The sequence below is a fragment of the Colletotrichum karsti genome (genome assembly GCF_011947395.1).
Source record: "Colletotrichum karsti strain CkLH20 chromosome Unknown Scaffold12, whole genome shotgun sequence".
NCBI classification, from domain to species: domain Eukaryota; kingdom Fungi; phylum Ascomycota; class Sordariomycetes; order Glomerellales; family Glomerellaceae; genus Colletotrichum; species Colletotrichum karsti.
The window spans coordinates 1,010,844-1,036,659 of record NW_024065912.1 but is presented as its reverse complement, the minus strand read 5'-3'; the positions used below and the strand labels follow the sequence as shown (position 1 = coordinate 1,036,659).

The 25,816-nt window shown below is 46.6% G+C and overlaps 6 protein-coding genes across 6 annotated transcripts; 3 read left to right on the top strand and 3 right to left on the bottom strand.

Annotated features, from left to right (window-relative positions):
- Nucleotides 1-7,069: 7,069 nt before the first annotated feature.
- CkaCkLH20_04680 (peptidase m14) lies at nucleotides 7,070-8,562 on the top strand (the record flags this gene model as incomplete). Its single annotated transcript, XM_038887399.1, has 2 exons — nucleotides 7,070-7,170; nucleotides 7,224-8,562. 2 exons carry the CDS (start codon nucleotides 7,070-7,072, stop codon nucleotides 8,560-8,562), a joined length of 1,440 nt encoding a protein of 479 aa, XP_038747565.1.
- Nucleotides 8,563-8,942: 380 nt separating this feature from the next.
- On the bottom strand, nucleotides 8,943-9,540 carry CkaCkLH20_04679 (uncharacterized protein; the record flags this gene model as incomplete). The annotated part of the gene is made up of 2 exons (XM_038887398.1): nucleotides 8,943-9,007; nucleotides 9,387-9,540. The coding sequence occupies 2 exons, from the start codon at nucleotides 9,538-9,540 to the stop codon at nucleotides 8,943-8,945; spliced, it is 219 nt and encodes a 72-aa protein (XP_038747564.1).
- A 2,837-nt stretch (nucleotides 9,541-12,377) lies between these two features.
- Nucleotides 12,378-12,902, top strand: CkaCkLH20_04678 (uncharacterized protein; the record flags this gene model as incomplete). Its single annotated transcript, XM_038887397.1, has 1 exon — nucleotides 12,378-12,902. One exon carries the CDS (start codon nucleotides 12,378-12,380, stop codon nucleotides 12,900-12,902), a length of 525 nt encoding a protein of 174 aa, XP_038747563.1.
- Nucleotides 12,903-14,181: 1,279 nt separating this feature from the next.
- CkaCkLH20_04677 (uncharacterized protein) lies at nucleotides 14,182-14,886 on the bottom strand (the record flags this gene model as incomplete). The annotated part of the gene is made up of 3 exons (XM_038887396.1): nucleotides 14,182-14,314; nucleotides 14,398-14,673; nucleotides 14,768-14,886. 3 exons carry the CDS (start codon nucleotides 14,884-14,886, stop codon nucleotides 14,182-14,184), a joined length of 528 nt encoding a protein of 175 aa, XP_038747562.1.
- A 3,248-nt stretch (nucleotides 14,887-18,134) lies between these two features.
- On the top strand, nucleotides 18,135-20,225 carry CkaCkLH20_04676 (quinate permease; the record flags this gene model as incomplete). Its single annotated transcript, XM_038887395.1, has 7 exons — nucleotides 18,135-18,557; nucleotides 18,658-18,771; nucleotides 18,828-19,188; nucleotides 19,244-19,284; nucleotides 19,341-19,602; nucleotides 19,659-19,705; nucleotides 19,857-20,225. The coding sequence occupies 7 exons, from the start codon at nucleotides 18,135-18,137 to the stop codon at nucleotides 20,223-20,225; spliced, it is 1,617 nt and encodes a 538-aa protein (XP_038747561.1).
- A 313-nt stretch (nucleotides 20,226-20,538) lies between these two features.
- CkaCkLH20_04675 (MFS quinate transporter) lies at nucleotides 20,539-24,892 on the bottom strand (the record flags this gene model as incomplete). The annotated part of the gene is made up of 9 exons (XM_038887394.1): nucleotides 20,539-20,817; nucleotides 21,059-21,263; nucleotides 21,378-21,608; nucleotides 21,674-21,973; nucleotides 22,020-22,213; nucleotides 23,395-23,737; nucleotides 23,852-24,315; nucleotides 24,375-24,700; nucleotides 24,769-24,892. 9 exons carry the CDS (start codon nucleotides 24,890-24,892, stop codon nucleotides 20,539-20,541), a joined length of 2,466 nt encoding a protein of 821 aa, XP_038747560.1.
- Between the last annotated feature and the right edge of the window lie 924 nt (nucleotides 24,893-25,816).

Genomic DNA, 25,816 nt, shown 5'->3' with positions numbered 1-25,816 from the left:
CTAAAAATCTCTTTGCTTTAGGAGTTCTAAAAGGTTTATTTAAGGCACCTCTTCTAGGCTACTGCTCAGTAACTAAATCCTAGTCCTAATGGAGTTAGCTAGTTCTCCAATCTATCTATAGGTTGCTGTTATATAACTATGGTCTTCTAAGGATAACATCATACTTATCTCCTATCTCTATAATATTGAAGTTTAGTTGCTCATTCTGGCTATGGATCTGCATAGGGAGGTGCGCTGTCTCCACTATAATGTGTCCTCCACTATACTGGACTTATTCTCCTTTAATGGTGCTAAGTTTATAGCAGTCTTCTACTGCTTTCTTCTTCTAGGTTAATTTTTATTTATTTACTATTTATAGCGATATGAAGTTTCCTTAGGCTCTACTATCTATTATTATAGTAGCTAGTCTTCTATTGAGTTATATCTGAACTCAGATATACTCATATCGTTGAGCTGGGTATGCCCTAGTTGTACTATATAGGGACCTTATCTTATCTACCTATTATTATCCCTTAGTTTTAGTAGGCGATCCTAGTTTTTTGACTAGTTATCTCTATAGTAGGTAATCCGTTTCCCTTTACGTTATGCTTTCTAGAGCTAGCTCTCCTTATACTTTACTATAGGGGGGGTCGCTCTATTCTAGCTAAGTTGCTATGCTTTAGCTTTATTTTCTCTATAGATTATATATTTATCTTATTAGCAATCTTACTAGCTTATATTAGTGTTATAGAGGCATCTTATAGGGTATTCTTAGCTTAGTCTAAAGGTTGCAATTTATCTATTAAACAGCTTAAGTTCCCATCTATATGTTTAGTTAATTTAATAGACCTTCTTAATGGGTTCTTAGTTATACCTTTTAGGGTAGAATTAATATATATACTTATCTCTAAGATGTTCCTTACAGTTGTTGAAGAAGCACTACAGCTAGTAGAGGTATCAGTAGTGGTTGCTTTCCACATATAAATATAGGTGGTCGTCTAGCCTAAACTCTAGTTTATAGTTTCTATTACGCTGTTCTCCTAAGGTGCCAAAGAATTCAAGTGTCTATTTATCCTTTATGGGATTAATTTTCTGGTACTAAAGGCGTTTGCTAGCCCTAGTGGTTTTATTATTAGAGTCCTCTTTAGAGCTGGTGTCATTAATGCTAGGTTCGCGCCTATAGATAGCTACCATCTAAGCACGTTATTATATAACGTTATGAGGCTTATCTAAGTTATAGGTTAGTTTTTATTTAAGGCCGATATATTTAGACGTCTCAAACTATCCATTTTCTTTAAGGGCCCCATGTTCTAGGAGGCTATTAAGTTATTCTTAAGCCTTACGCTTAAGTTTGCTATTACTTCTATATCCTATAGTAATAGTTTATTAATTTAGGGGTCCACTAATATTCTTCACTCTAGTAGTATTATATCCCATTCTACTAGGGTTCTTAGGGTACTATCCTATATATTCCTTAGAGTCTAAGTGAACTCTATAGTTATCGTTAAAGTAGGTAGTCTAACTAAGTTATTTATAAGGGATTACCTTAGTAGCAGTACTAACTTATCTTTTCTTAGGTACTAGCTAGAAGCGTTCTTTCTTAGGTGCTCTATATTCTTTTATAAGGTATCCATTCTTATTATAGTTATAGCACTTAATATTCTTTTTCTAGCTATTGCCCTTATTGTTATTATTGCGCTAGGCCGCACTGAGATCTATAGGTCCGCTATAGTGTCTATAGGTAGTGCTATTGCGTTTGTTGCGTTGATTGTTATTATGGTATCTAGGCTACTACTAGTACTTATAGCTAGAGTTAGTAGGTTATTATTATTTACCTTTCTCCTTACGTCGCTTATATAGTTAGTTATTAATTTTAATAGTAAGCTTAGTATACTAGAGGAAGTCCTTAGGTCTATTAACCTTAATGATTTTATCCTTAACTTTATCCTTAAGGTTATTATAGAATATAAAGATCTTACCTTTATTAGTTAAGTCTAGCTAGGCGTAGATCTATTAGAACTCTATAGTATAGTCCTTAGCTAACTTAGTCTATTTAAGGCGAAGTAAGTCTTATTTAGCTTATTATTTCTTATTAGGGTCTTAGAATAGAGACTTTAGGGCGGACTTAAAGCCCTAGAAGCTACTAAAAATATCTCTAACTTTAGTGGAATAGTGGTTAAGTATTTCCTTATTAAGGTACTCTTTAAGGAAGGGTTTAAACCACTAGAGGGCTTATCCCTTAAGGAAGGTAGACGTATAGATAACCTTCTTAGTTCTATTCTTAAAGTTACTATAATAGAAATTCTAGTAGTTCTTGACTTAGATGAGGAATCCCTTAAGCTATCCTAAAGATCTATCAAAAGGATTAAGAGAGTTAAGTTAAAGCTTCTCTTATCCTTCTATAATAGGGGTAGTAATAATATTAGTAGCAGCTTAAAGAGTATAGTTCTACTATTTAAGTTCCTAGGTGCGCTAGTTAGATAGGCGTATAGCGGCCTAAAGTTCTTCAGTAGCGCAGGCGTTAGCGTTAAACATTTCCTATATCTATTAGATATTATAGTTAGCTCATTTAAGCTATTCCTTAAGCGTATTATTATTATTACTATTACTATTATCTTTTATTCTCTAATCCCTAAGTTCTTAAGTAAGGTTCTTCTTAATGGGGGCCTTCCCAGCGCCAGAGGAGGATCTAGTGCTAGGGGTCTTTCTAGAGAGTTATAAAGACATTATAATACTATTAGTAGTTTTTAAAGGGTAACTTACTAAATAGGAGTAATTAAAGTGTTATAGCTAGCTAACTAATAGTGGGTTTATATTAGTAGTAAGTTAGGGATTGAGAACTATAAATAGTATTAAGTCGTTCTATAGGTCTAGTTGAGTAATTATAGGTCTCTAAAGGGCTTAGTAATTAGTTAAGTCCTCAATAAGAGTTATAGAGTAATTATCACTTAGGTATAGCTAAAAGTCTCAAGTGAGAATCATAAGTTAATTGCTGAAGAGCTATAAAAGTTTGTCCTCAAGCGGACTCAAGTCCATCCTATATATAGGTCCTGGGTAGTCCTATTGCTAGGTGCCATATATGCCCTGTACGGCTCCCGTATCCTTGGCATACGGCTTCCGTCTTTCTGGAATACGGATGCCATATCTTGATCATACGGATCTAATCTCTTATCTTATCGTCACGTAACCTATACTATAGTTCTTCCGTTCCTAAGGGATCCTTACGTGTTCCCGTGATCCTACATACAAATGTGTTGTCATAACCGCCCAGTATCCTAGTGGGGCGTCCTTCATTGGTTATGCCTAACGGGTTGTAACAAGTATTAAGTCGTTCTATAGGGCTATCTAAGTAATTATAGGTCTTTAAAGGTTTTAGTGATTAGTTAAGTCCTTAATAAGAGTTATAGAGTAATTATCACTTAGGTATAGCTAAAAGTCTCAAGTAAGAATCACAAGTTAATTGCTAAAGAGCTATAGAAGTTTGTCCTCAAGCGGACTCAAGTCTATCCTATATACAGGTCCTGGGTAGTCCTATTGCTGGGTGCCGTACATGCCCTGTACGGCTCCCATATCCTTGGCATACGGCTTCCATCTTTCTGGAATACGGATGCCGTATCTTGATCATATGGATCTAATCTCTTATCTTATCGTCACGTAACCTATACTATAGTTCTTCCGTTCCTAAGGGATCCTTATGTATTCCCGTGATTCTACATACAAATATGTTATCATAACCGCCCAGTATCCTAGTAGGGCGTCCTTCATTGGTTATGCCTAACGGGTCGTAACATATAGCTTATTTTCACTCTCTAGCGTCTTTATTACGCCTTTATTCTATTTATAGTTATACTAGGAGTAATATAATAAGACTAAGAGTTCCTAGGCTAATACTAATATTAGGTTTATACCGCTATTAATTTATTAGGGAAGTTTATTATAATATTAAAAGTCTTCTTAGAATAGAAGTTCTAATAAATGATGCCCCTAAATTGTTCTCTCCTACTACAATATATATAAGGCGTTTATCTCTCTATACTATTAGCATATATAACTACGCCAATAAGATAACAGTAGTTCTATATATACTTTCTATATTATATAGGAATATATCTAGCTTCTTATTTAAGTTACACTAATTATTAGAGGGATTTAAGATAATAATAGATCTTATATAAGTAGAGAATCTTATATAATGAGATAAAGAAGTCTTATAACCCAGATATATCAGTAGGTAGCTAGCTAGATGCCCAGATATATCCTTTTATCCTCCTACTTATTTACCTCTCTCTTTCTCATCTATATTTAATCCCTTACCGCTAGCCCAGCCAAACACTTAGCCCCCACAAACACACCATACAGTAATAAGCTAGAGTTAGAACGGATAAGAAGAATCTCTCATGTGGTTTCTGATACTAAACGGCCTCAATAAACTACAAACCACTTTATATACTCTATAGAGGGGTAGGCTTCAAACTAGCGCATTTGAGATATATCTCTAAGCTGCTTATAGGTGCTGTTCCTACTAAGGCTAGCCGCTTAAGCTTTATTTTTGCTCTCTACGTCTCTTTATATAATTCTTTCCACAAATAAGGTCTATTTAATCTACTACTATATACGCGTTCTATATAGATCACTTCTTTTCTATCTCCTATAACTAGTAGAGCTATTAATAGTTACATTTTTATAAGCAAGAGATTATGGAGGCTATATTAGTCGTCTGATTATTTATAAGTCCTAGGATAAGCTCTCTAACGACTGCAATCTAAAAGCCCCCTAGGGCTTCTTCATAAATCACTTCATAATAAGTCCTAGGATAGGCTTAATAACTATAATCTAAAAGCCCCCTAGGGCTTCTTTATAAATCACTTCACAATAAGTCCTAGGATAGGCTTAATAACTATAATCTAAAAGCCCCCTAGGGCTTCTTTATAAATCACTTTATAATAAGTCTTAGGATAAGCTTAATAACTATAATCTAAAAGCTCCCTAGGGCTTCTTTATAAATTACTTTATAATAAGTTTTAGGATAAGCTCTCTAATAACTATAATTTAAAAGCCCCCTAAGGCTTATTTAATATTTAATAATATAATAGACTTAAGGATTAATAAGCCCCTAAGGGCTTTTCTATTCTAAATAAAGCTTTTTAATCTACTTACCTATCTACCTACTTATCTACCCCTATATTCCTTTCTACTTATAGATACCTAAAGTAAATAAAATAATATCTATAACTATAACTTTATAACCTAGCTTATTCCTAATACTAAACCTCCTTTTCCTTCCTAGCCGCCTAAACCTCCTTTTCCTAGCCTAAACCTCTTTTTCCTAGCCCTAACCCCACCCTACTGGGGCCGTTTGCGCCCGCTACTATTAATAAATAGGTAGGTAAGTACTATTAATACCCTACCTAAGATTCTAGTCCTTAGACTCTTAATTATTATTCTTAGCTAGTCTGAGAACTAGCTGCTAATCTGAGGAACGCTCTAGGGATTAGTATCTTAAAGTAATATCTAGGTATCTCAGATTATGTTTCACTTTCCACGCTCTACCTCAAGACATTTTACATTCTACACCTACCTACTGGGTATAAATAGCTTAATCTTCCCCCAATTTATTAAACGAGAGGGGTTGACTGTGCTTCACTGATATCTTTCTCATAATAAGCATTCACGCGGAGTTTATCAAAATAGTTTCCCAGAGTCTAATTCTCACAATCATTACACCTTTCATTATGAAAACCACAGCACAGAGCAGCATTGCACCTCAAGCCAATCCACGTATCACTGTAAACTATTACCCATATGAGGTCTATAACTGTACCGGGGAAGCAACGCCAATCGTTTATGAGAACCAAGTTGGATCGCCCTACCCACAGCCGTGTTGGGCGCTTGGTCCCAGTCTCGTGTACACGAGCGTCAAGACATCAGTGAACTGTGCCCGGCCGCATTGCCACAGTGAGTTCTGAAAGCTCTCCAATCTCATTTATCAGAGGTTCCTGGAATAACCTTGGAGACAGTGATGGCGTATAAAGACGTCATCTGCAAAGAAAATGGCACGAAGATTGAGCACAACCAATGCTTTGATATGAGGAATACTTGGTCTCTCAACATTGTGTGCTGAGTTAGACATATCAAGCGGTTTTACAGATTTCTAGCAATACGAGTGAGCGGGATGGTCTTCAGGTTATAATTCAGTGATTCATGTCAATTTCATATGATCCCCTCATCTATGTTGAGACTGGAGGGTGAGCGATACTAAAAATAGCTATCTGTATGCTAAACACAAACTTAACATTTATTGAAGTGAATCAATTCTGTGACTCCAAAGCGGCCCATAAATTAGACGATCTGGCAGCAGTATACGTAGAAAATGGCTTGGAACCTAGTTCCTTTGAATAGATCCGTGTCACAGTGCAGGTTTGACGATTCAAACACGTCGTCTCAAGGTTCAAGGCTTTCCAGCTAAGTCATCAGTCTCACCCCAAGGCACAGGGCATTTCAATCTAGCTGGGCGAGCTGTAATTACCGGTGCGAATTTAAATTCGCTTGGGACAACGCGCAAAGCGTAATTCACAGCCTTTCGATTCCAGTGTTCTCTAAGAAGTAGTTGCTTGCCGTGAATCTATTAATCTCTGAGTGGCCTCAACAGCAACTGAGACCTGCTCGCGCATGCCGGGGATAAGTGGAGACTAGTGTGAGCTGTTACCACCCCCGTCGGGATGCTCAACGTAAAAAGGAGGTGCTCAATGATCGCTTCAACGCTAGAAAACAGCTCGAAGAAAAGTGAAGATGTGATTGGTTCTGGCTTCTCCATTGGCGGCAATTGCATTTGAGTGAAATTGGGCACCTGCCGCAACAAGCTCGGCGCTACGCTCATTCTGGCAGGTAGGATCAAGGACCTCCAGTTGCGATAACACCCATCTGTGAATGGCAGGGGTGGGCCAGCTGCTTCCTCTGCCTGGATGCAAGCTCCCGTGAAGGTTCTATGAAGGTCGTGGACGCAATATGAAAACGAGCTGCACCCCATTTACCTTGGCGATGGACTGATCCTTCTCGCATCTTGATCTTGGCCTCCATCATCTTGCTCACAATGAAGTACGCCCTCATTGCGTCTCTGATCCTTCAGAGCACTGTTGTGCTTGCGGACCTGTTGCCAGTATACATTCAGGGCCCGACGCCTTCGCACTTCAGGTAAGAACCTCTTGTCCCGACGCTTCACAGATTGACTCAACGCAGGTAACCAGAGACATCGTCCGCAATGACACATACGACTTCGGTTGCAGGGCTGTTGCTAAGCCTAGCGAGGATCGAAGCCACTACAAGCTCCACGCTTGGCTCACTGAGGATCAGATCGAGTATCTGTCTAAAGAATACGAGTTGATGCCCGAAGTGTCACTCCACAGAAGAACGTTGGACAAGAGAGCCACTGCTCCTATTGGAACTGGTGACCGTTTCAGTGCGGGAACCGTTTCGCCCATCGGTCTTGGAACGCGAGCTTCCGGCACGACTATTGCCAGCATCATGAACGTTGCTGAGATCAAATCCGCCGTTGATGCCCTTGTCAAAAATTACGGCATTGGGTCCCTCACCTTGCCCTCAAAGACTTTCAATGGTGCGAGTCAGTACGCCTACTACGTCGGAGCCGGTACCGATAAGTCTAAGTACCACCTGTACTTCAGTGCCGCCGTGCATGCCCGCGAACGGGGTGGCCCTGACAACATCATTTACTGGGTTTCGGACCTCCTCGCCGCGAACAAGTCCGGAAGCGGTCTCGCCTACGGGAAGAAGACTTACACCAATGCCCAAGTTAAGAGTGTTCTCGCTGCCGGCATCGTCTTTTTCCCTCTCGTGAACGCAGATGGAGTCGCCTACGACCAATCTTCCGGATCTCTCTGGCGCAAGAACCGAAACACCAAGTCTGGCTCAAGCGGGGGTTCGATCGGCGTCGACATCAATCGCAACTTTGACTTTCTGTGGAATTTCAAAAAGTACTTTGATGCATCCGAGTCGCCTGCCTCTACTTCTCCCAGCTCCGAGGTCTTCTACGGCACTTCTGCTGCCTCGGAGCCGGAGACCAAGAACCTCGTTTCCGTGTATGATTCTTTTCCCAAAATCAGGTGGTTTATGGACATCCACTCCGCCGTCGGCGATCTTTTGTACAGCTGGGGTGACGACGACGACCAGACAACCACGTCTACGATGAACTTCCTCGACTCTGCCTACGACGGCAAGCGTGGTCCCGTGGGCGACTCGGTGTACAAGGAGTACATCCCCGCCAATGACCTAACCAACATCAGAACTGTCGCTACCGCCACTGTCAACGCCATGAAGGCCGTTGGCGGCCGCTCATACACGTCTATCCAGGCTGTCGGTCTTTACCCGACCTCCGGCGCGAGCGACGATTATGCCTTCTCCCGTTTTTGGGCTAAGCCTGGTGTGAACAAAGTTTACGGATACACTTTGGAGTTCGGTCCATCGGGTGACTTCTATCCCACCTTGGCCGAGTTCAATACCAACATTCTGGACACGAATGCGGGATTTATGGACTGGGCATTGGCTGCGATCAGCGTTGGTCTGGAGTAGACGTTGGAGAACGTCGTTTTTTTGCAAATGATGCAAAGGTTCACATAATTTCGATGACATCTGTCTGCATTCAAGCCGCAAGCGTCCTCCTGATGAACACGAAGTAGGGCTTTTACTTTTTATGGAACACACTCCAAGGCAAATCAATATTATCTTCATGACTTCCACAATGGTTGAAAGACTTTGACTGCTGACTATCGGCCATAGAAGTATGCGAGGCTGGCGGGTGATGATTCTAGGCTCCAGCGGAACGTACTACCCAGGTACTCCTCTAGTTTGAGAGAGTCTGTCGCCCTGGTCAATCCTACGTCCATGGCTACCCCCTTGATAGCAGCTTGCATTTCATGATTGTGGCAGCCCCGGCATCGAGTTCAGTCATCTTAGAAGTTGGGCGCTCCTAGGATCATCTCCTCGCCACCGATGATTACCACGTCGATGTGTCCTCCTTGTCATTTGATGAGTCTTAGAAGCGAGGCTGGAGGACAATAACTTCCAATGAAATAGCATTTTGATCGAGACATCTCAGTTGCTGGCATAAGCTTGAGAGAACCTCTATAAACATTTCGCGGGTCTGACATTGTTTCCACTTGCCTTCCTGGTTCCTCACCTGCTGACAGCAAACTCTTCCCCCTTCCATGAAGAAATAATCAAACAAGACATGCCTGCGTATCCTGTGTTACTGGAGCTTGGTGTTCTTCGTCAGTCGACGTGGACTTCCCGTAAGTCTCCCGGCCCATCGCGCTCACAAGCACATCCCAAAGCCTAAGCCTCCGCCTCTGCCGCATGGTCAGTCGCGCATTCGCATTAAGTAACAAGAAACTGACTGCTGCTCTTCTTGCTGGCGCGAGCACGAGCGAGATACTCCTGCCTATCTGCCTTGAGCTTCTGGCGTTTGGCAAGGTTGGCGGCCCGGGTGGCACGGGCTCGGGCAGCGTTGGCCTTTCTGACCTCGGAGACGTTCTTCTGGGTAGGAGCCATTTTGTTCTTGAGGTAAGAGTCGTTTAAGCCTTGCTTCAGCTAGAAATCGTGCTGCGTTGGACAATGAAAGGTGATTTGGTGGACGAGACGATGTTGATGTTGGGGAATGAAGTTGGGGATGAGGTTGGGGATGAGGTTGACGCGTGCCATCTGCTGGAGACGCGTCAAATGGAGTTGGTCCGTGAACGTGTCCAGTTAAGGTTCAACCAGTGTTTCAGCCACACTTCTGATGGCCGTCTGGGGCCAGCTGCTGTGGCTGCAGCAAAGCATGTGACGAGACTCTTCGTTTAGCTGTCCATCTGCCATTCACGTCACATGCTGTCTTGAATGCATAGCTGTTGGTGAGGTAAGGTAGGGAGCGATGACACCCGCTGGACGCCCCTGCTCTGCGCCAGCGACGGGAATTGCGGGGTGACATCATTCCCTGCGGTGTAAAACGGTATGTGAACCACCCCAGAACCTACGATGTGGGCCAGGCAGCAGGGGCGATGGATTCCAGTTCGCGCCTGAGAAAGCCATCGACTCAACATCCCGTTGTCCACCAGGACTGCTGGTCAACAACATTATGTAAATACACACCGCATCAATTCTCGTCATGGCAGAGAATACATACTGCCACAATCCATCAATCTAGCAGTTGATGCGAGCTTAAGCTCGTGAGGCACTTTGGGTAAAGCCGGTCCTTTGGACCAGTCGGCACCTGAAGCTTTTCCATCACCCCAGCAGCAATACTAACCAATTTGACGACGTCTTCATCATCTCACACGGCGGCGCAGAGGTCATAGCTGCCACCGAAGCCTCCTCTGATTAGAAGTTGAGATTTCGTCCTTCAACGGTCGCCGTATCTTTGGCGGCGGAATCTAATCCCTAGCCACGGCAGAATGTCTTGGGGCAAGTTCTCAAGCGCTTTTCCGTAAGACTGTATTTCACTAAGTAGGTTGCTGCACGCCGGTCTTCAGATCTTCGGTCTTAACAACAGCCATTTGATCTCGCTTCTAACCTCGTAAGTAGCGATTCTTACTGCCTCGCGATCAACATTATCACAACTGCTGTGCCCGCGAATCACCACTGTCATGTCAAAAACGAGACAGATGATGACGATCCATGCCCGACCACCGCCATCGTCGACCTCGACGCCATTGCGAAAGAAGGTTTTCAATCAGTTAGAGTCCGTGGAGCACAGCAGTCTCCACCTACCTCGGGGATTCGAGAGATCAAGACACGAAGAACGATGCCAAAAGACCGCTCTCGCGATCCGTACATCGCCGCTGTGCTGATGATCATTGATCGCCCAAGTGAGGGACGCGTAGTTCCAGGTGAATGACCCCATGCCGGGCGTGGGCTGCCATGCTGCATGCGTATCTTTGGTTTCTTCTTCTGTTGGACTCTTATTATAAAGGTTACCGTCATCTGTACCGGCATCAACAGTCAGCACGCCCAAGTATACAGAGCGGACGTACTTATCGCTCTACTAGAAAGGCTTGTTGACTGCAATACGGCGCCCCAAGACTCATCGGATTTTACCGTGCTCTATTTAGAGATTACCTATTAACCTACCTTCACTATCGACTCAAGAGCTTCGTTGCTTCCACTAGCAGCTAAAGTTTCCGCCCAAGATTGAGAAAACAAGACACATGCGGGTCTACACAGGTGCTTATATATCAGCTGTATATTGCTTGTATTTCAGTGCATGCCGTGGTGCAGCGAGCAGGAGGCAGCGCTATGGTAATGTCGCCAAAATCTCGCCTCTAATTACTGCTGTGATGGAGAGCAACAAGTCTTGAAGACGCAATACAACTGTATGCTTTCAAGTTTTCGACGGGCTATCCCGCTGTCGTCATCCTTTTGCCGTGGACTTCATTTGACTGTAAGATTTCATTTGCATACCCCCTTGAGGTCACTGTTGGTGTCAGTAGTTGTTTCCCCCGCCTAGTCAAAGCTCTTCTCTGAGGCCTGGTCGTTGGGAGATGCTGCTCTCCTAACGCCTGGTTCCCTTTGTTATTTGTTAAGAGGTCTAAATGTTCCTCGTCGCCTGATACCCCTATTCTGTTAAGGTGAAATGACGGAATGAATAGCTACCCGATTTCAGGCAAATCCCCGTCCCAGAAATTATGATATCCCTTTGCAGTTGCGGAGTTGTGTAGAGAGTTGCAGTTCCAGTTGAAGCATCACAGAGAGCCAAGCGAGCTAAATCTAAAACGGCCGGGAACATCCTTCCCACACCACTAACCCTAACCCGGACCCTGCCAGTCTCGTCCTTGTCCAAGTTCAACGGACTGATTGGCTAGGTATCGCAGCGACCCCGCACGCTCCATATTATTGTCACACAGACGCGACGCGACGCGATGCGACACGGAAGACTGCATGGCGTCGTCGGCCACGTTGAATTTGGGAAACGCCTTCTTTTGCTCTCACACTAGATTCGCGCAGCAGTTAGGTTGGATTGGAAGCCAAAACTCTTTGTCAACCCACATTACTGGGTTTTAGCTTTGAAGAAACGCTTCTTCATCCTTTACTGGACCGACAACTCACATGTCGCAACGCGGCACTCCGCGGGGAGCTCCCCAGAGCCGCAGCTCGGTCATCATGTCATCGGTTTCCCCCGATGCGGAACCGCCCAATCCTCGGGCGCGGAATCTGATGCCCCCGCCGCCAACGCCATTGAAAACAGGAACTCCTGGTCTACGGCCCGTTGATGAGGAAACAGGTTGGTCTGATATTCTCCTTGCCGTCCTTTTCTTGTCCGTCAAAACTACCCGCATTGGAATGCGCTGACTGTCTGGCTCTCTCCGAGGGCTGTCGCAGATTTCCCCGATGGCATCATCACAGATCACAACATGGACCCTCGCACGTACAGGGTCATGTTCAAATGGAAGCGCGTCGGCGTCCGCGAAGAGCACATTATCCACGAAGTATTCGCTCAGCTCATCAACCAGAACAAGGTCCTTGAGTATTGGCATCAGGCGTTTCTTAACTCTCGCTTGACGAGGGAGCAAACGTTGCAATGCGAATTCTACCATGTCTTTGACATACTTTCCCACCGACGAATCCAAAACAGATGCTACGTGCTCGTACAGTGGGTCGGTTACTCGGACTCATCAGAAGATACCACCTGGGAGCCTCTAAGAAAGATTGCGGAGGTGGCGCCGTTGGATTTGAACGACTACCTGACAAAGAAGCGATTATGGAGGTCTCTACGGTCATGGCCGGCGTGGAAAAAGAGGCGGCAGGATCTTGAGGATAAGAGAAATGCACTTGTGGGAGTGCCAAGCCTCCAGGATGAATTTAACCAACGGCTACGGTCCGAATCGACGGCGAGGTCATCCTCTGTCGACCTTGGTGAGGGCAGACATCGTGCTTAACAGAAAAAATTGGTCAGGAACTCGGCCCGGCACTCGTCTTCCTCGAATGACAAGCATCCGCATTGCGAAGTGTGCGCCTCATTGATCCTCTCTCAGGAACGCAGCCACGAGAAGGTAGGGAACGTTGCAATAGGCATAACACGTGCCGACAGACAGCACTACTGCAGAGCGCTTTTTGGCTAATATTTTTGTTGCAGCTCCCAGGGAATCGATGTTCTGTTCACCTCTACCTGCCGTTCGGGAGCATCGTAGCATCAGACACCAAGAGCACACCAGCCTCGAATCTGGGCCAATACCTTTGTTTTCTGTTGCAGAACGTCGAAGGCTTTTGTAACTGTCTAATTCTTTCAGCATTTCTGGGGATGAGAATCTAAAGTGCACACTTGCGGAAGCGGTGGAGCACGAACGACATGAATGCAGCAGCTCTGGAGCTGTAATGTAATGTTTTGAAACGATGTGACTGTATTTCCGTAATTATATCATGTACTTATCTATCGACGGAAAGCAATCTCTTTCCCAATGTTCAAAACAATAGACACAAGTCTTTTTCCAGTGCAAACATAAATCGGACATATCAGTCGAGGGACAAAGTCGGAACAGTTTCCGTTGTGTCCGTCACAAATTCAAAGTTGGAGGCCCAGGAGATCTCACGCATGGCAAACCAAACTCGAAGTACTCTTCGGATGTGGTGTGGCATCGATGTGTTGCTATGTGTTTGAACACACGCACGAAAGCTCACGCACACCTGTAGCCTGCTCTCTAAGCTAAACCTTTTGCACCGCAACCTCGACGTCACATGCAATATCAGGCGTGCCGGGCAGCCACGTATCTGGGTCACATTTCCTTACTTAATGGACTATAAACAATCAAGTACTACTATGACAATGGTTTCATGCCTGCAATGAAGGACTATCTATTGGTGAGGCTAATGACGTTGCTATCAGTTAGCGTATCACTTCCTATTCATGAGATTCACGAACTGCATCAAATCCTTGCTTCCACCTCATCGACAGGATGGGACGCTCATCGACACGCTCGTCCGAGTTACGACTGCTCTGTTGACTGTCCTGTCTTCTTTCGCAAGATGTCCATTGTTACACGGTACGTAAGGTAGTCCAAAAGCTTTGGGCGCGCATGAATGTGTTAGGTTTCATCTTCTGCTGTACTCTTCCTAGACTAGAACTATAGCATGCGCTCTGCTACCTTTGACATAAATCCCGGCAAGAAGCTACGCTGCTACATATAAAGAGAACGCAGTTGAAATGGCTCCTTGACTGGTCTAGCAGGGGATGTGTGTTGGCGACTCAGGAGGGTTCACAATGTAGTCATCGTACAGCACAAGTGATCCACTGTGAGGCCAATTGCGGACGTTTCCATCACTGTCCTTGAGCACAGTAAAACGACTAGAGTAGCTGTACGGTGGAAGATGATCTATTAGCTGAGTCCAACCACAGATAATAAAGTCTGCTTCTATGAGAGACAGGGGCTTTCATACAATGCAACCGAGCAGTTACCAGCGTCAAACTTGGTTTGGATGACACCAAGCACATTGTACACCTTATCGACCGAAGTCTCCGAGTGCACGGTGGTAATGTTAGGTAGGTGGTTCCAATGCTTCTCGCCTGTTGACGGCAGTAAAGCCTGTTTCAGCTTGACAATTGCGCCGGGCCCTTGCGCTTGGTTCTCGAGCACGACGAGGCGGCCTGAGTCCGGGATGAAAAAGTCCGTGAACGTGTCAGTAGCCTTCGGGTCCTCTGCTGAAGCGTAAAGACTGAATCACTATTAGTTCGTGGTAACCGTTGGCCTTCTTTGACCCGCACGCAGAGGTTGTGCAGAAGTGAGGCAAGAAGTTGAGTGTGGCATACGCTTCGAGAAAGGGCCTAAAGGTGTCATCTACACCTGGTCCTGTTTCGTACTTGGTCATGTCTACTCCTAGGACGGCACTTAGGAGAGTGAACGGGAGGAGAGCACTGTATGCCTTCATACTGACTCACTGAGCTAGCAGCGAAGACGATTGCGATGTAATGGAAAGAAAGTAGTGTTTGCTTGCGGTGCACCATTGCTGGCACCGAGTAGTAAGAATCTACTTATACTCGGCATAAGAGTACTTCTGAATTTGGCAAAGATCCATAAGAAGCGGGCTCTGATATCTGATCTACATTCTTACACCTTTTTAATGGTTATGCCAAGGCCCTTAAATGCCATTGACTCGTGCCCCAGGCTTGCCAAGCGCGGAACCCCCAACGACAACGTCTCCAGACTCACCACCCTAATCGTGCAAACTAAGAGTGTCATGACGCCTCAAAAGTATAGTGTTGAGTACAATTATATCTTTACAACCAGTCCCCAGCGATGTTATTCACTATAGGCAATGAGTTGAAACGCCTTGCTCTCTAAGATGAACAGCATGCATACTTAACATACTTCCCTCATACTGCGCTCTCCTGTGACTATCCTCAATGTAGCGAGTCATTAAACAACAGTTCATGAGGGGCTAAGAGTTCACCGCTCATCTTTGCAGGCTTTCAAGCGTCAGGACAGGGTTTATCCAGCCCGCTCTTCCAGAACACTAAACCGCATCCAGATCCCTCAAATTATTTTTAGTCTGCAATGGATCTTAAAGATCTTGTCTCTGTATGATGGATATCCGACCATTGGGAGTCCATACTTTCTGAGAGCTTACTTCTACAGTTGCAAGCTCTGTTGCAAGCTCTTGGGGCGACGGACTACGTAATAGTAGGGCACTACGCTTTAGACTATAGTAATTAAGAGTGTTCTTGTAACATATTCTACATAACAATATTAACTTACTGGGAAATATAATAAAGCAGGATTAAGACTAAGATCGCAATTCTGCGCTGCAATTCATTGCGGACCAATTCCATTGCTCTACCCGTGGTTTCACTGTGGCCGCGTGTGAGATCCGTTGAATGCCTTATGGCCTTTATAAGTTTTGTGAGCTTTGTGACCACAAGAGCTCAGGCTAGACATTGTTAAGTTGTAGCTAGAGCCTCTGCATTGTGATGAGGGTCCTCAGACATGAGACGTTGAAGGAGTATTTAGATACTTAGGAAGGCCTCTCACCAAGGTTTTATAAATTGCAACGGTGTCATACTCATGTTTGAGGTAGGTAGCCTCTCCTTTACGGAAAGAATATATTGCCAATTCCGCACTAGACTGATGAAGAGCTCATTTTTGAATGCAGACAAAAGATAACATTCTCTTCGATTCCAGGTTTGTATATAGATTATTTAAGTGTCTGCTTCCTAAAGACTGAAATGTTGAGATGCCTACATTGAAGCCAACAACATTAATGGGTTCTTCTTAGGTGTTGAGGATGGTCACTGCATCTCGTATTATCAACAGTCTTAGCCTTGATCTCAGTCTGAGCTTGCGGAGCTCTGGCAAGCATCCAAGACGTCAGGGACAACACTGCAGCCAAACGAAAGACAGCTTCATTTGACTTGCGCATTGTACTGGTGGAAGCCGCTCGATAAGTATTCTTTTCATTACCAGATCTCAAGAATTGGGAATCACGGCTTTCAATCGCGTGTTACGGTGGGAAGTAAAGGCTCGTATCATGCAACACCCTGAGAATCTTGAAGAAACGCTGTAGGTGTATGTACCTAGCCATCGACATAACGAGAGTTTGTACTGTCAGTAACTATAAGAAGTTGAGAACGAAAGATAGAAGTATTTTGCGTCTGATAGGAGTAATGACCGACACAACTTCATGGTCTTAGAGTGATTGAAAATCTGTTGGATCCGACTGATCGGCTGATCGGCCGTGACCTGACGTCGATGCGCGGCTCGGCGGTTCGACGGGACAAGAACGGGAGGATCCGAATCGTGTTCTTAGTAATCTTGGCATCGTCTTGGAAAAAAGACCTTCCGCTTCAAGGATAGCGGAAAATGATGACTCGCACCGTCATTGGCGGCCTTACAGAGCTTGCCACGGGAAGCAGACAGCCAAGAAACCTTCGCAAATTGCGACCGATGAGCCTCAATAGTGAAGAACACCGATCGGTCTTTCTGCGCCGTGTACTTCTCAACGTCGCTCGACCCCTCAAGCTGTAAACCTGGGAGTTTGCGCAAAAGAAGTCGGACACAGTTTCTAGCCATTGGAAAATTCCTGGGCTTGTCGGAGAAGAACGGACAAAACAAAACAAATGTCCGGAGGTGAGAAGCGACTTTTCGGATGAATCTCCTTCACCCTGTCATGTTTCGTCTCTAGAGTTGCCTGGGGAAGCTCCTGGTTAAGCTCAGATGACTCGACAACATTATCTCTTCTGGGAATATTGTACTTCCACGACATGCAAGAATGGCGATCGGTGCAACCTCAAGCCTGCCAGCGGACATGTCAAAGACAAGATATTCACTCAGGAAAATGCGCCAAGAGTCAACTAGGAGCAGCGGACGAGCGTATTTCCCATTGAAAGGGGGCGAAACTCGCAGATAAGCGCCTGGCCAGTGCTTTTAATCCAGTCCAGTCACGGAAGAGTTAATTGCCGTTCCAAAGATTGAACACTTCGCCGCACTGGAGATTGCGGCTCCCTCGGGTGCGTGGTTGGTGGCGGGTCAATAATTATCAACCCTCGGCTGGCCGGGATCGGAGTCATTCAAGCACGGACCATATTCCGGTAGATGACCGAAGAGTGCGAGATGCTCCAACTAATTGGAATCTGTCAACTTTCAAGCATCAAAGCCTGAGTGGGAGCTGAGGGGGAGGTGCGTGTGAGATATATACCGACTTTCATTCGTCGCCCCAGGCTGCGTGTCTTTCTCTCTCCATGGGGAAAATCATGAAGCGGATGCTCCACGGGGAAAAACGCATCCCCGGCCAGGGTCGTCGCCCCGTCTGAAGGTTGGTGGATCCTTTCTCTTTCCAAGGGAACGCCCTGAATGCACAGTGACGGATATGACGAAGGCCAGCTTCACTATTGCCGGCATAGTTGACGTTTCGACGATCAGATTCTGTCGTCCTGCGTTGCCAACAATATGCCTCATGCTCTCCAGTCCTCCACTCCGCAAACCCCGAAATCGTTGCTCCAGACTATGGGGCTCTGAAGATTCATGTTATGGGGTTGCTCCACCGGGAAGAAAATACTTAGTGAAGACCAAAGCCTGGACTTTGATCTCGTTTCCCTTCCCTTTTCATCCTCGAGACGCCCTCTCTCGACCATCACCAACTTCGTCACTCGCCAAACCATTCAGCTTGTGTGAATAGTCGTCATGGGTATCCTCACCGTTGTCGAAGAACGGCCGACGCCGCCATCGGTCTACAACTGGCGAATCTACGTCCTCGCCGTCATTGCGTCTTGCGGATCTTGCATGATCGGATATACGAGCGCCTTCATCGGTACGACGATCAAGCTTGAGTCCTTCAAGACGGAATTCGGCCTGGACACACAGTCTACAGCGGCGAGAAACCTTATCAGCGAGAACATTGTCTCACTCTTTGTCGCCGGGGCTTTCTTTGGCGCTCTCCTCACCTACTGCCTCAGCTACTTTATCGGACGCAAGTGGTGCTTGGCCATCGGCGCAACTACGTTCTCCCTCGGTGCTGGACTCACCTGCGGTGCTACCGGCAGCACTGGCTTGGGTATCCTTTACGCTGGACGAGTTTTTTCGGGACTGGGAACTGGTGTCGCATCGGTATGTGTACTCTTAACCTCTTGGTCGGCTGGCTTTGATGGCATATTCGGGACGCCGACGTGGTGGAATGTGGGACCGAAGCTAACGGAGAGCTTCACAGAACATCATTCCAATCTACATCTCCGAACTGTCTCCCCCAGCGATCCGTGGTCGACTCGTCGGTCTCTATGAACTTGGCTGGCAAATCGGTGGCTTGGTTGGCTTCTGGATCAACGTGAGTGGCGAGAGATACATACCGAACATTTTACAAAGCGCTGACATGTTCGATAGTTCGGTGTCGAACGTCATGTTCCCGTTGGTCGTATCCAATGGATCATCCCATTTGCCGTTCAGCTGGTCCCCTCCGGCCTCCTACTGATTGGTTCATGCTGGATTCGGGAATCGCCGCGGTGGCTCTTCCTTAAGGACTACCGCAAGCAGGCGATGGAGAATCTGTGCTGGATCCGCCAACTGGAACCCAACGACCTCTACATCCAGGAAGAAATTGCGGCCATCGACAAGATTTACGAGATGCAAAAGTCTACCGTCGGTCTCGGTTTCTGGCAGCCTTTCCAGGCTCTCGGCCAGCGTCCGAACTTGCAATGGAGATTGTTCTTGGGTTGCATGCTGTTCTTTTGGCAAAACGGATCAGGTATGTTTAACGTGACGTGGCTAATCCTTTTGTGCCGAAGCTAACCTCCTCGTAGGTATCAATGCAATCAACTACTACTCTCCCACCATCTTCTCCGTAAGTCTGCAACATATCTGTCTGAGTATTCAAAGCGACTAACAGCACAATTCCAGAGCATCGGCATCGATTCCAACACTGTCAACCTGATGACCGGTATCTTCGGCGTCGTCAAAGCTGTCATGACCTTCGTGTGGCTGTTGTTCCTTGTTGACCAGCTCGGAAGACGGAAGCTTTTGCTCATCGGTGCAATCTGCGGTTCCATCTGCATGTGGGTGATTGGGGGTTACATTGCTATCGCCAAACCTACAGAGAACCCTCAAGATCACTTGACTGCAAGCGGTTATGTTGCCATCGTGTTCTTTTATCTCTGGACCGGTAAGCATCTCATGTTCCTCTTGGCCTATTCATTGACTATTGCTAACAATTTTTAGCGGTGTATACTCCCTCGTGGAACGGTACTCCTTGGGTTATTAACTCTGTAAGTCATTCCGTTGTCGTGATGTTGAAGTCGTGATGTCGAGTTGGTGTTGAGATGTTCTTTTTTTTTTTTTTTTTTCTCGCCCCTCCTCCTCTTTCCCCATTCAGAAGCGCCCAGAAAACCAAGTGTTCGCCTGCTAATTATTTGACAGGAGTTCTTCGACCCTAACTTCCGCTCCCTGGCTGGTGGTGCTACCACTGCGAGCAATTGGCTCTTCAACTTTCTCGTCTCCCGCTTCACGGAGCAGATGTTTGCCGCGATGGGCTATGGCGTTTACTTCTTCTTTGCGACTCTGTCCTTCTTCGCATTCTTCTTTGCGTTCTTCCTCATCCCCGAGACGAGCGGCGTTCCGCTCGAAAAGGTTGATAGGCTGTTCGAGATCAAGCCGGTCTGGAAGGCAAACGAGACCTTGATGGCCCAGCTTAGAGAAGAGGAGGTGCAGTTCCGCACAGACGCTAAGGGCGAGGCCACGCACAAGGAAGTTGCGAACGGAAACAAGTCAGAGTCGGACTCAGCTTGAGGTTAAGGCGTTGGGTACTGGATCACAAACTCTGTAGCGAGCAAATCACAAGATGTCAAAGTTTTATGAGGTTGAAGTGTTCATTTTCTGCCAATTGGACTGAGCCGATGCCGTATTTCCGTCTCACAACCGGATGCATGTACCTACAGATATGAGTTACTTCATGACAAACTCCCAGCCCAGCATTCCACAGGTTCGCTCACTGCCCGAATCTTCTGGTATGTCTGTCCCCCAAGTTTCCACGCTCCATCTCCAACGACATCTACATGGCTGTCCACCTTTTTTTGATGCAGAGTCGCAAAAGACCTCGACCTCAGTCAACCATTGAATTCCGCTTGAGCGACCCCCAAGTCGCTGCGAAACGCCTCACGATCGCCACGCTCAATGGCGCTCTGCATGTTCCTCGCAAGCCCAGTGAACTCCTCGGTATCTCCTTGGCCGCCATGAAGGTTCCAGTGAAGAACACGAGCTCTTCGTACTTCGCTCGGAGCTCCGCGACCACCTCTTGGTCTACACCAAGGCCCGACGAATCGGCGTCGGAGTTGACGATCACTTTATTGTGACGCTGCGACATCTTGTCCTTTTCTTTTCCCTGTGCAATGATTAGCAGCTGATTTTCAATGAGTGTGGTTTAGGGCTAACTTTCCCCAAATATTCCATCCTTTCCTCGTTCGAAACTGGCGTACGGCCCTTGCCTTGGTCGTGCGAGAAAAGGTCACGAGTCGCACTCACGCTGCCCATCATAGCTACTTATCACAAGTGAAGAACAAACCTGGCCGCGGCCACACACGGAGCATACACGAATGACGGAGTTTGACATGTCTGCGTCACACCCGCATTGAGTTGTTTGGAGCCATGTCGCCGTGTGCAATAGCCCGGTTGACGTTGTCGACAACTTCTGCGCCACGGATCCACGCCTCTCGTACATCTCCCGTGTTCATACAAGTTTCGACCATCGCCTCTTTTTGCGAGGATAACCCAGGAACGGTTGCTGGACCCGATAATGATCCGGGGAATAACGTGACAGGGTGCCATCTTCTGAAGGATATCAGAAGGCCTGGGTTCCGTATAGGACTCGCGATTATACAACTAGACCACAAAAAGATTCTTGCTACCTGCTGAAAACCCTGTCTTAGTCAACCCCTTCCTCACGTGGCCTCAAGCTTCTCGAGACTGCGCTCATATGAATTGTCGACGGTGGTTCTGGACATCATGCGTCCATACATTGCCAAAGTGACTGCCCAATGACGGAGGGAAAGCCTCGCCTCCTTTATCAAGCTCTTTCTCTCGTCATCATCGAGCTCGACGTCGTCAGCGAGCGATAATGTAAAGGTTAGGGCTTCGCCGGCAGTCTGAGAGACTTTCTCGAACACTTCGACAATGCTGCCGGCCTTGTTTATACTTTCAAAACGGGAAGACTTTAAATCTCTTCATTAGAGCTGTGAAACTTGTCAATGTCGGGAAGAGTGGTCGTGTCATCATCCAAGTCGGTCAGTGCAGTCAACTGAGACCGGCTATTGTTGGTGCGCTGCGAGTCACCAGCAGCGGTCTCGGGGACGCTCTGGCTAGAGGTAAGGACCATTCGGACCGTCTTCTTGTTGGTTGAAAGGCTGTCTCCGGCAGTGTTCTTTTGGGACGACGGGGTATTTTCGTGCTCACTTCCAAGAGGGACCTGCGCGCGTTGCTCCCAGTCGAAAAGCTCCTGCATCTCAGCATAGCGGAGAGGGGACATGGTCTTGCCGCTGTCACTGCATCTTTCAATGATTGTCGGTCAATGGGATATCTTATACTTACAGTTCTTTCTGCACCTCACTGTTGATGGCCACTTGATCGATACGCGCCTCGTGCAAAGCCTTTTCCGCAGCGGTGAGCATTTTCTGCAAGTTGCCTCGCTCCGACGGCGAGAAGTCATTATCACCGATAACTTGTTGGTAAAGATGGACGGCCTCCTTCACATGGTCGACGTAGTCGTTCGGGGATGTGGCCAGCTCGATGGATAGAGCTAAGACGCGGCTCCATCAAAAGCTCTGCGGCCGCCGTCTCTGGCTGCCTCTTGGCATTGGCCCTTTTCGCGCATTCCCCAAATCTCGAAGAATCGCCACTCAAGCACCTCTATGACGTGTCAGCAGATCGTAGAGTACGTGACCAGATCGGCATGCAATAACAAACTGCTGAGATTGCTTAGATCCGAGACTTTTGCCATTGCCGTCGATGTTGGCTCAGAAACACTGCTCGTGGTGTATTGGACACACACACGCACACACACGCACACACACACGGAGAGAGGGTTGAGGAGGGAGAGAATGATGGATGGTTTTGAAGTAATGCTGTGAAAAACACATTTTGGTGCTGGTAGTAGGTCCCATTGGAGAAAAACAAAGTCAAAGGGTGACTACAGCTGATTGTTTCAATGGCTTGATGTAAGGTAGGTAGCGAATACGGACTCAGAGTTCTGCGAGATGAGAGTGATTGCAGCGCCACGATATCGTTTGGAAGACATGTTACAAGCAGTCAAGAGACAACGTCGATCCCATGGTGGAGTGCGTCTGGACTGCAATACAACAACTCGGACACCCTTATCTCAACCACAACATCTGCTAAAGGCCCTCGAAGAATGAAGACTTCTATTGATTGGTTGCAACCTCACGCCTATTTACTGCAGTCCACTCGCACCTTGGTCAATGGGATATCGAGGGGTACACAGCCTACTGATAGTACACTCTTCTGGCTGGTTTCCTTTGTGGTACTGTTTGACAACGGCTTAATGAAAGACTTGGCTGAAAGTGCGAAATGACCTTTTACGGCCAGTTCAAGACATATGAGCCACTGTTGGTTTTCCATCCTGAGTCTCCTCATCCCTCTCTGTCGGGGCCGCCGCAAGATCTTCAGCTTTCGGGTACGCAACCTTATACACAGTGTACCAAGGTCGACTGAAGAGACTTTCCATTGACTCCAAAGATCGTCCAGATGTCTCTGGCATTGCGAGGAATACGTAAACCAGAGAAATCGAACAGATTGCCGCGAAAAAGATAAAAGCACCGTATCGTTCGGTGGCTGCAAGGAGGGACGGCATGGCACGGGAGCATCCGAAGTAGAACGCCCAATGAAATGCCATAAGCACCGAAACGCACAATGACCTGATCCGTATGGGGAACACCTCTGCACTGACAAGGTACGGAATGGAAAACCATCCGATAGACCACGCGATCGCGTGCAGGTAGATAGCAGCAATAGCGGCCTCACTGGCCCTGCGAGCTGTTGGGTCTGCTGAGATATCCGAGGGGCTACGACCGTTGGTGACCTTCAGATAAACTCCCACAAAGAGTAACGTAGTAATCTGAAGGGTGATACCGGTGATCAAAGACCTTCTTCGGCCGATAAAGTCGATGACGAAGACCGAAAAGATCAGAACCGAAACGAATTTGAGGATCGCATACACGCCAGTAGCAAGAAGACGGCCCTCCTCGCCCTGAATTCCGAGGTACCCAAATATTGAAGGACTGTACTGAGTACTGTATCACAACAGCGTTAGCGGATATTCCAAAGTTATACAGTGTGGCGCAGAGAAGCTCAATGGTTACGACCAAGGTTTGGGCTTCGCTTGCTTGAAGGCGAGGAAAACTTACATGGCGTTAGCTCCGCTCCACTGAGAGAACAAATGGGCGAGAAACATGAGAACAAAACGTCGTCGGTTTGGCATGTCGGTCCATGTCTCTTTGGCAAGATCCCAAACCGAAGCACCCGAGACAATTTCCATCTCGTGTTCTAACTGAGCTTCCATAGCCCGAAACTCATCCCGCACGTATGGGTGATCTGCAGGAAGCTTTCTAAAGTCACAGAGAACCTTGAGAGCTTCGGATGACTTTCCGCGGGAGAGCAAGAAGCGAGAAGACTCTGGTGTAAAGAACGTCCCGAGTCCCCAGATGATAGCGGGAGCAATTTGCAGGGCCGTGGGAAGTTGCCACTGGACTTGGGATCCGGCGTAGTGCTTGGTGATGCCATAATTGAAGAAGAATCCGAAAACCACGCCGAGTTGTTGGCAGCAAGTGTATTGAAGTGTAAGAAGACCGCGAATTGAACGAGGGGCGATCTGAAGTTCGAAACATTAGCTCTAGGGTACGAACAGTCAAATCGGGATCGCATACTTACTTCGGATATGTAGACTGGTGGCAACACCGTAGTAGCTCCAATGCCTACACCAGAAATGATTCTGGAAACATAGAGACCTGCCATGCTACCAGACGAAAATGTTTGACCCAGAATGCCGGCGATGTAGATAACTGTGAAGACTTGCATGGTTGTCCTTCGCCCAAGTCTCTCCGTCAGTTTGACACAAGCCAAACACCCGAGCACGGCACCAGCGGTAGCAATTGCAACGATCCAGCCCTTTGTATTCGAGTACTCGCTTTCGGATTGATGGTCGATTCCAAACCGTTCTTTGAAGGCTGCCATGGTGACGAGAGAGGCAATGTTGCCTGTGTATCAAGTTCATTTGTTAGTTTGATAGTCCAGGGCCGATCAAGATAACCTGTAAATGACTTACCTTCGTCAAAGCCTTTCGCAACCCCTGAGAAGCTCCATATCCATGTACATAGAAACAAATACCAGTTGAAGATTTCTCTCGGGCTGTTTCTTACAGCAGCAGTTGTAGCGCTGATCAACGACATTTTGAAATTTGCGACAGGTTGGAAAAGTCAGGAAGACGTCCACGACAGCTTCATCGGTGTATGTCGCAAACATACTTCCACTGTTTAATAACCCCAAAGAACTCATGGTCTTTCTCCGCATGAGAGTACCCCAGACTCCAGCACGAACTTCCCCACAGTTGTGGGGTTTTTGTAGTGTTGTGAGGGAGATGAGGAAGCAGAATACGGGTGACGGATACTCGCCGAAGTCTCGGGGTGCCTCCGTCGGAGCCAATCCGTATGAACACATACTCTACCGGAACATATCCGCCAGGAGGGCCTGGTTCGGAGCAGATCCCTCGTTCCGCTCGTACTTCTTTCTCTTTCTGCCGGCCCCTTGTAGCCAAGGCCGGTCATCGGATTAATGAAAGAGCAAGCTGGGCAGAAAAGAACATAATACGGGCAAGGCCTGAAGAAATTCCAATTACTTTTCTAGTAATCGTGGAAGCCCCCTTGATGAATGATGAACTTCTATCCGGTACCACCAACAATTGAAGCTGAACTATACGTTCGAGTACCTGAGCATCTACGATGTCTGGGGAAAGAAACGGAGTGGCGCGGCGGGTTTGCCAGACCCTTCCAGAACATATTCCTTGAAGGGCCTGTCGCAGACGAAGCTGGCAACTTGTTTGTTGTGGATGTGCCTTATGGGAGGATTCTAAAGATTGATTCAGCCAAGCAAATCACTGTTGCTGCAGACTGGGATGGCGAGCCCAACGGTCTTGCTGCTACAAAAGAGGGTGTTTTAGTCGTCGCGGACTACAAACAGGTATTTTGACCAACGTCTTGTCAAACCACAAGTATCAACTCCACGGAACCTTTCGATTAACCATCATCAGGGAATACTGACTTTCGACCCGTCCGTCGGTACTGTCAGCCCCCTGCTGACTAGACGGCATCTTGAGC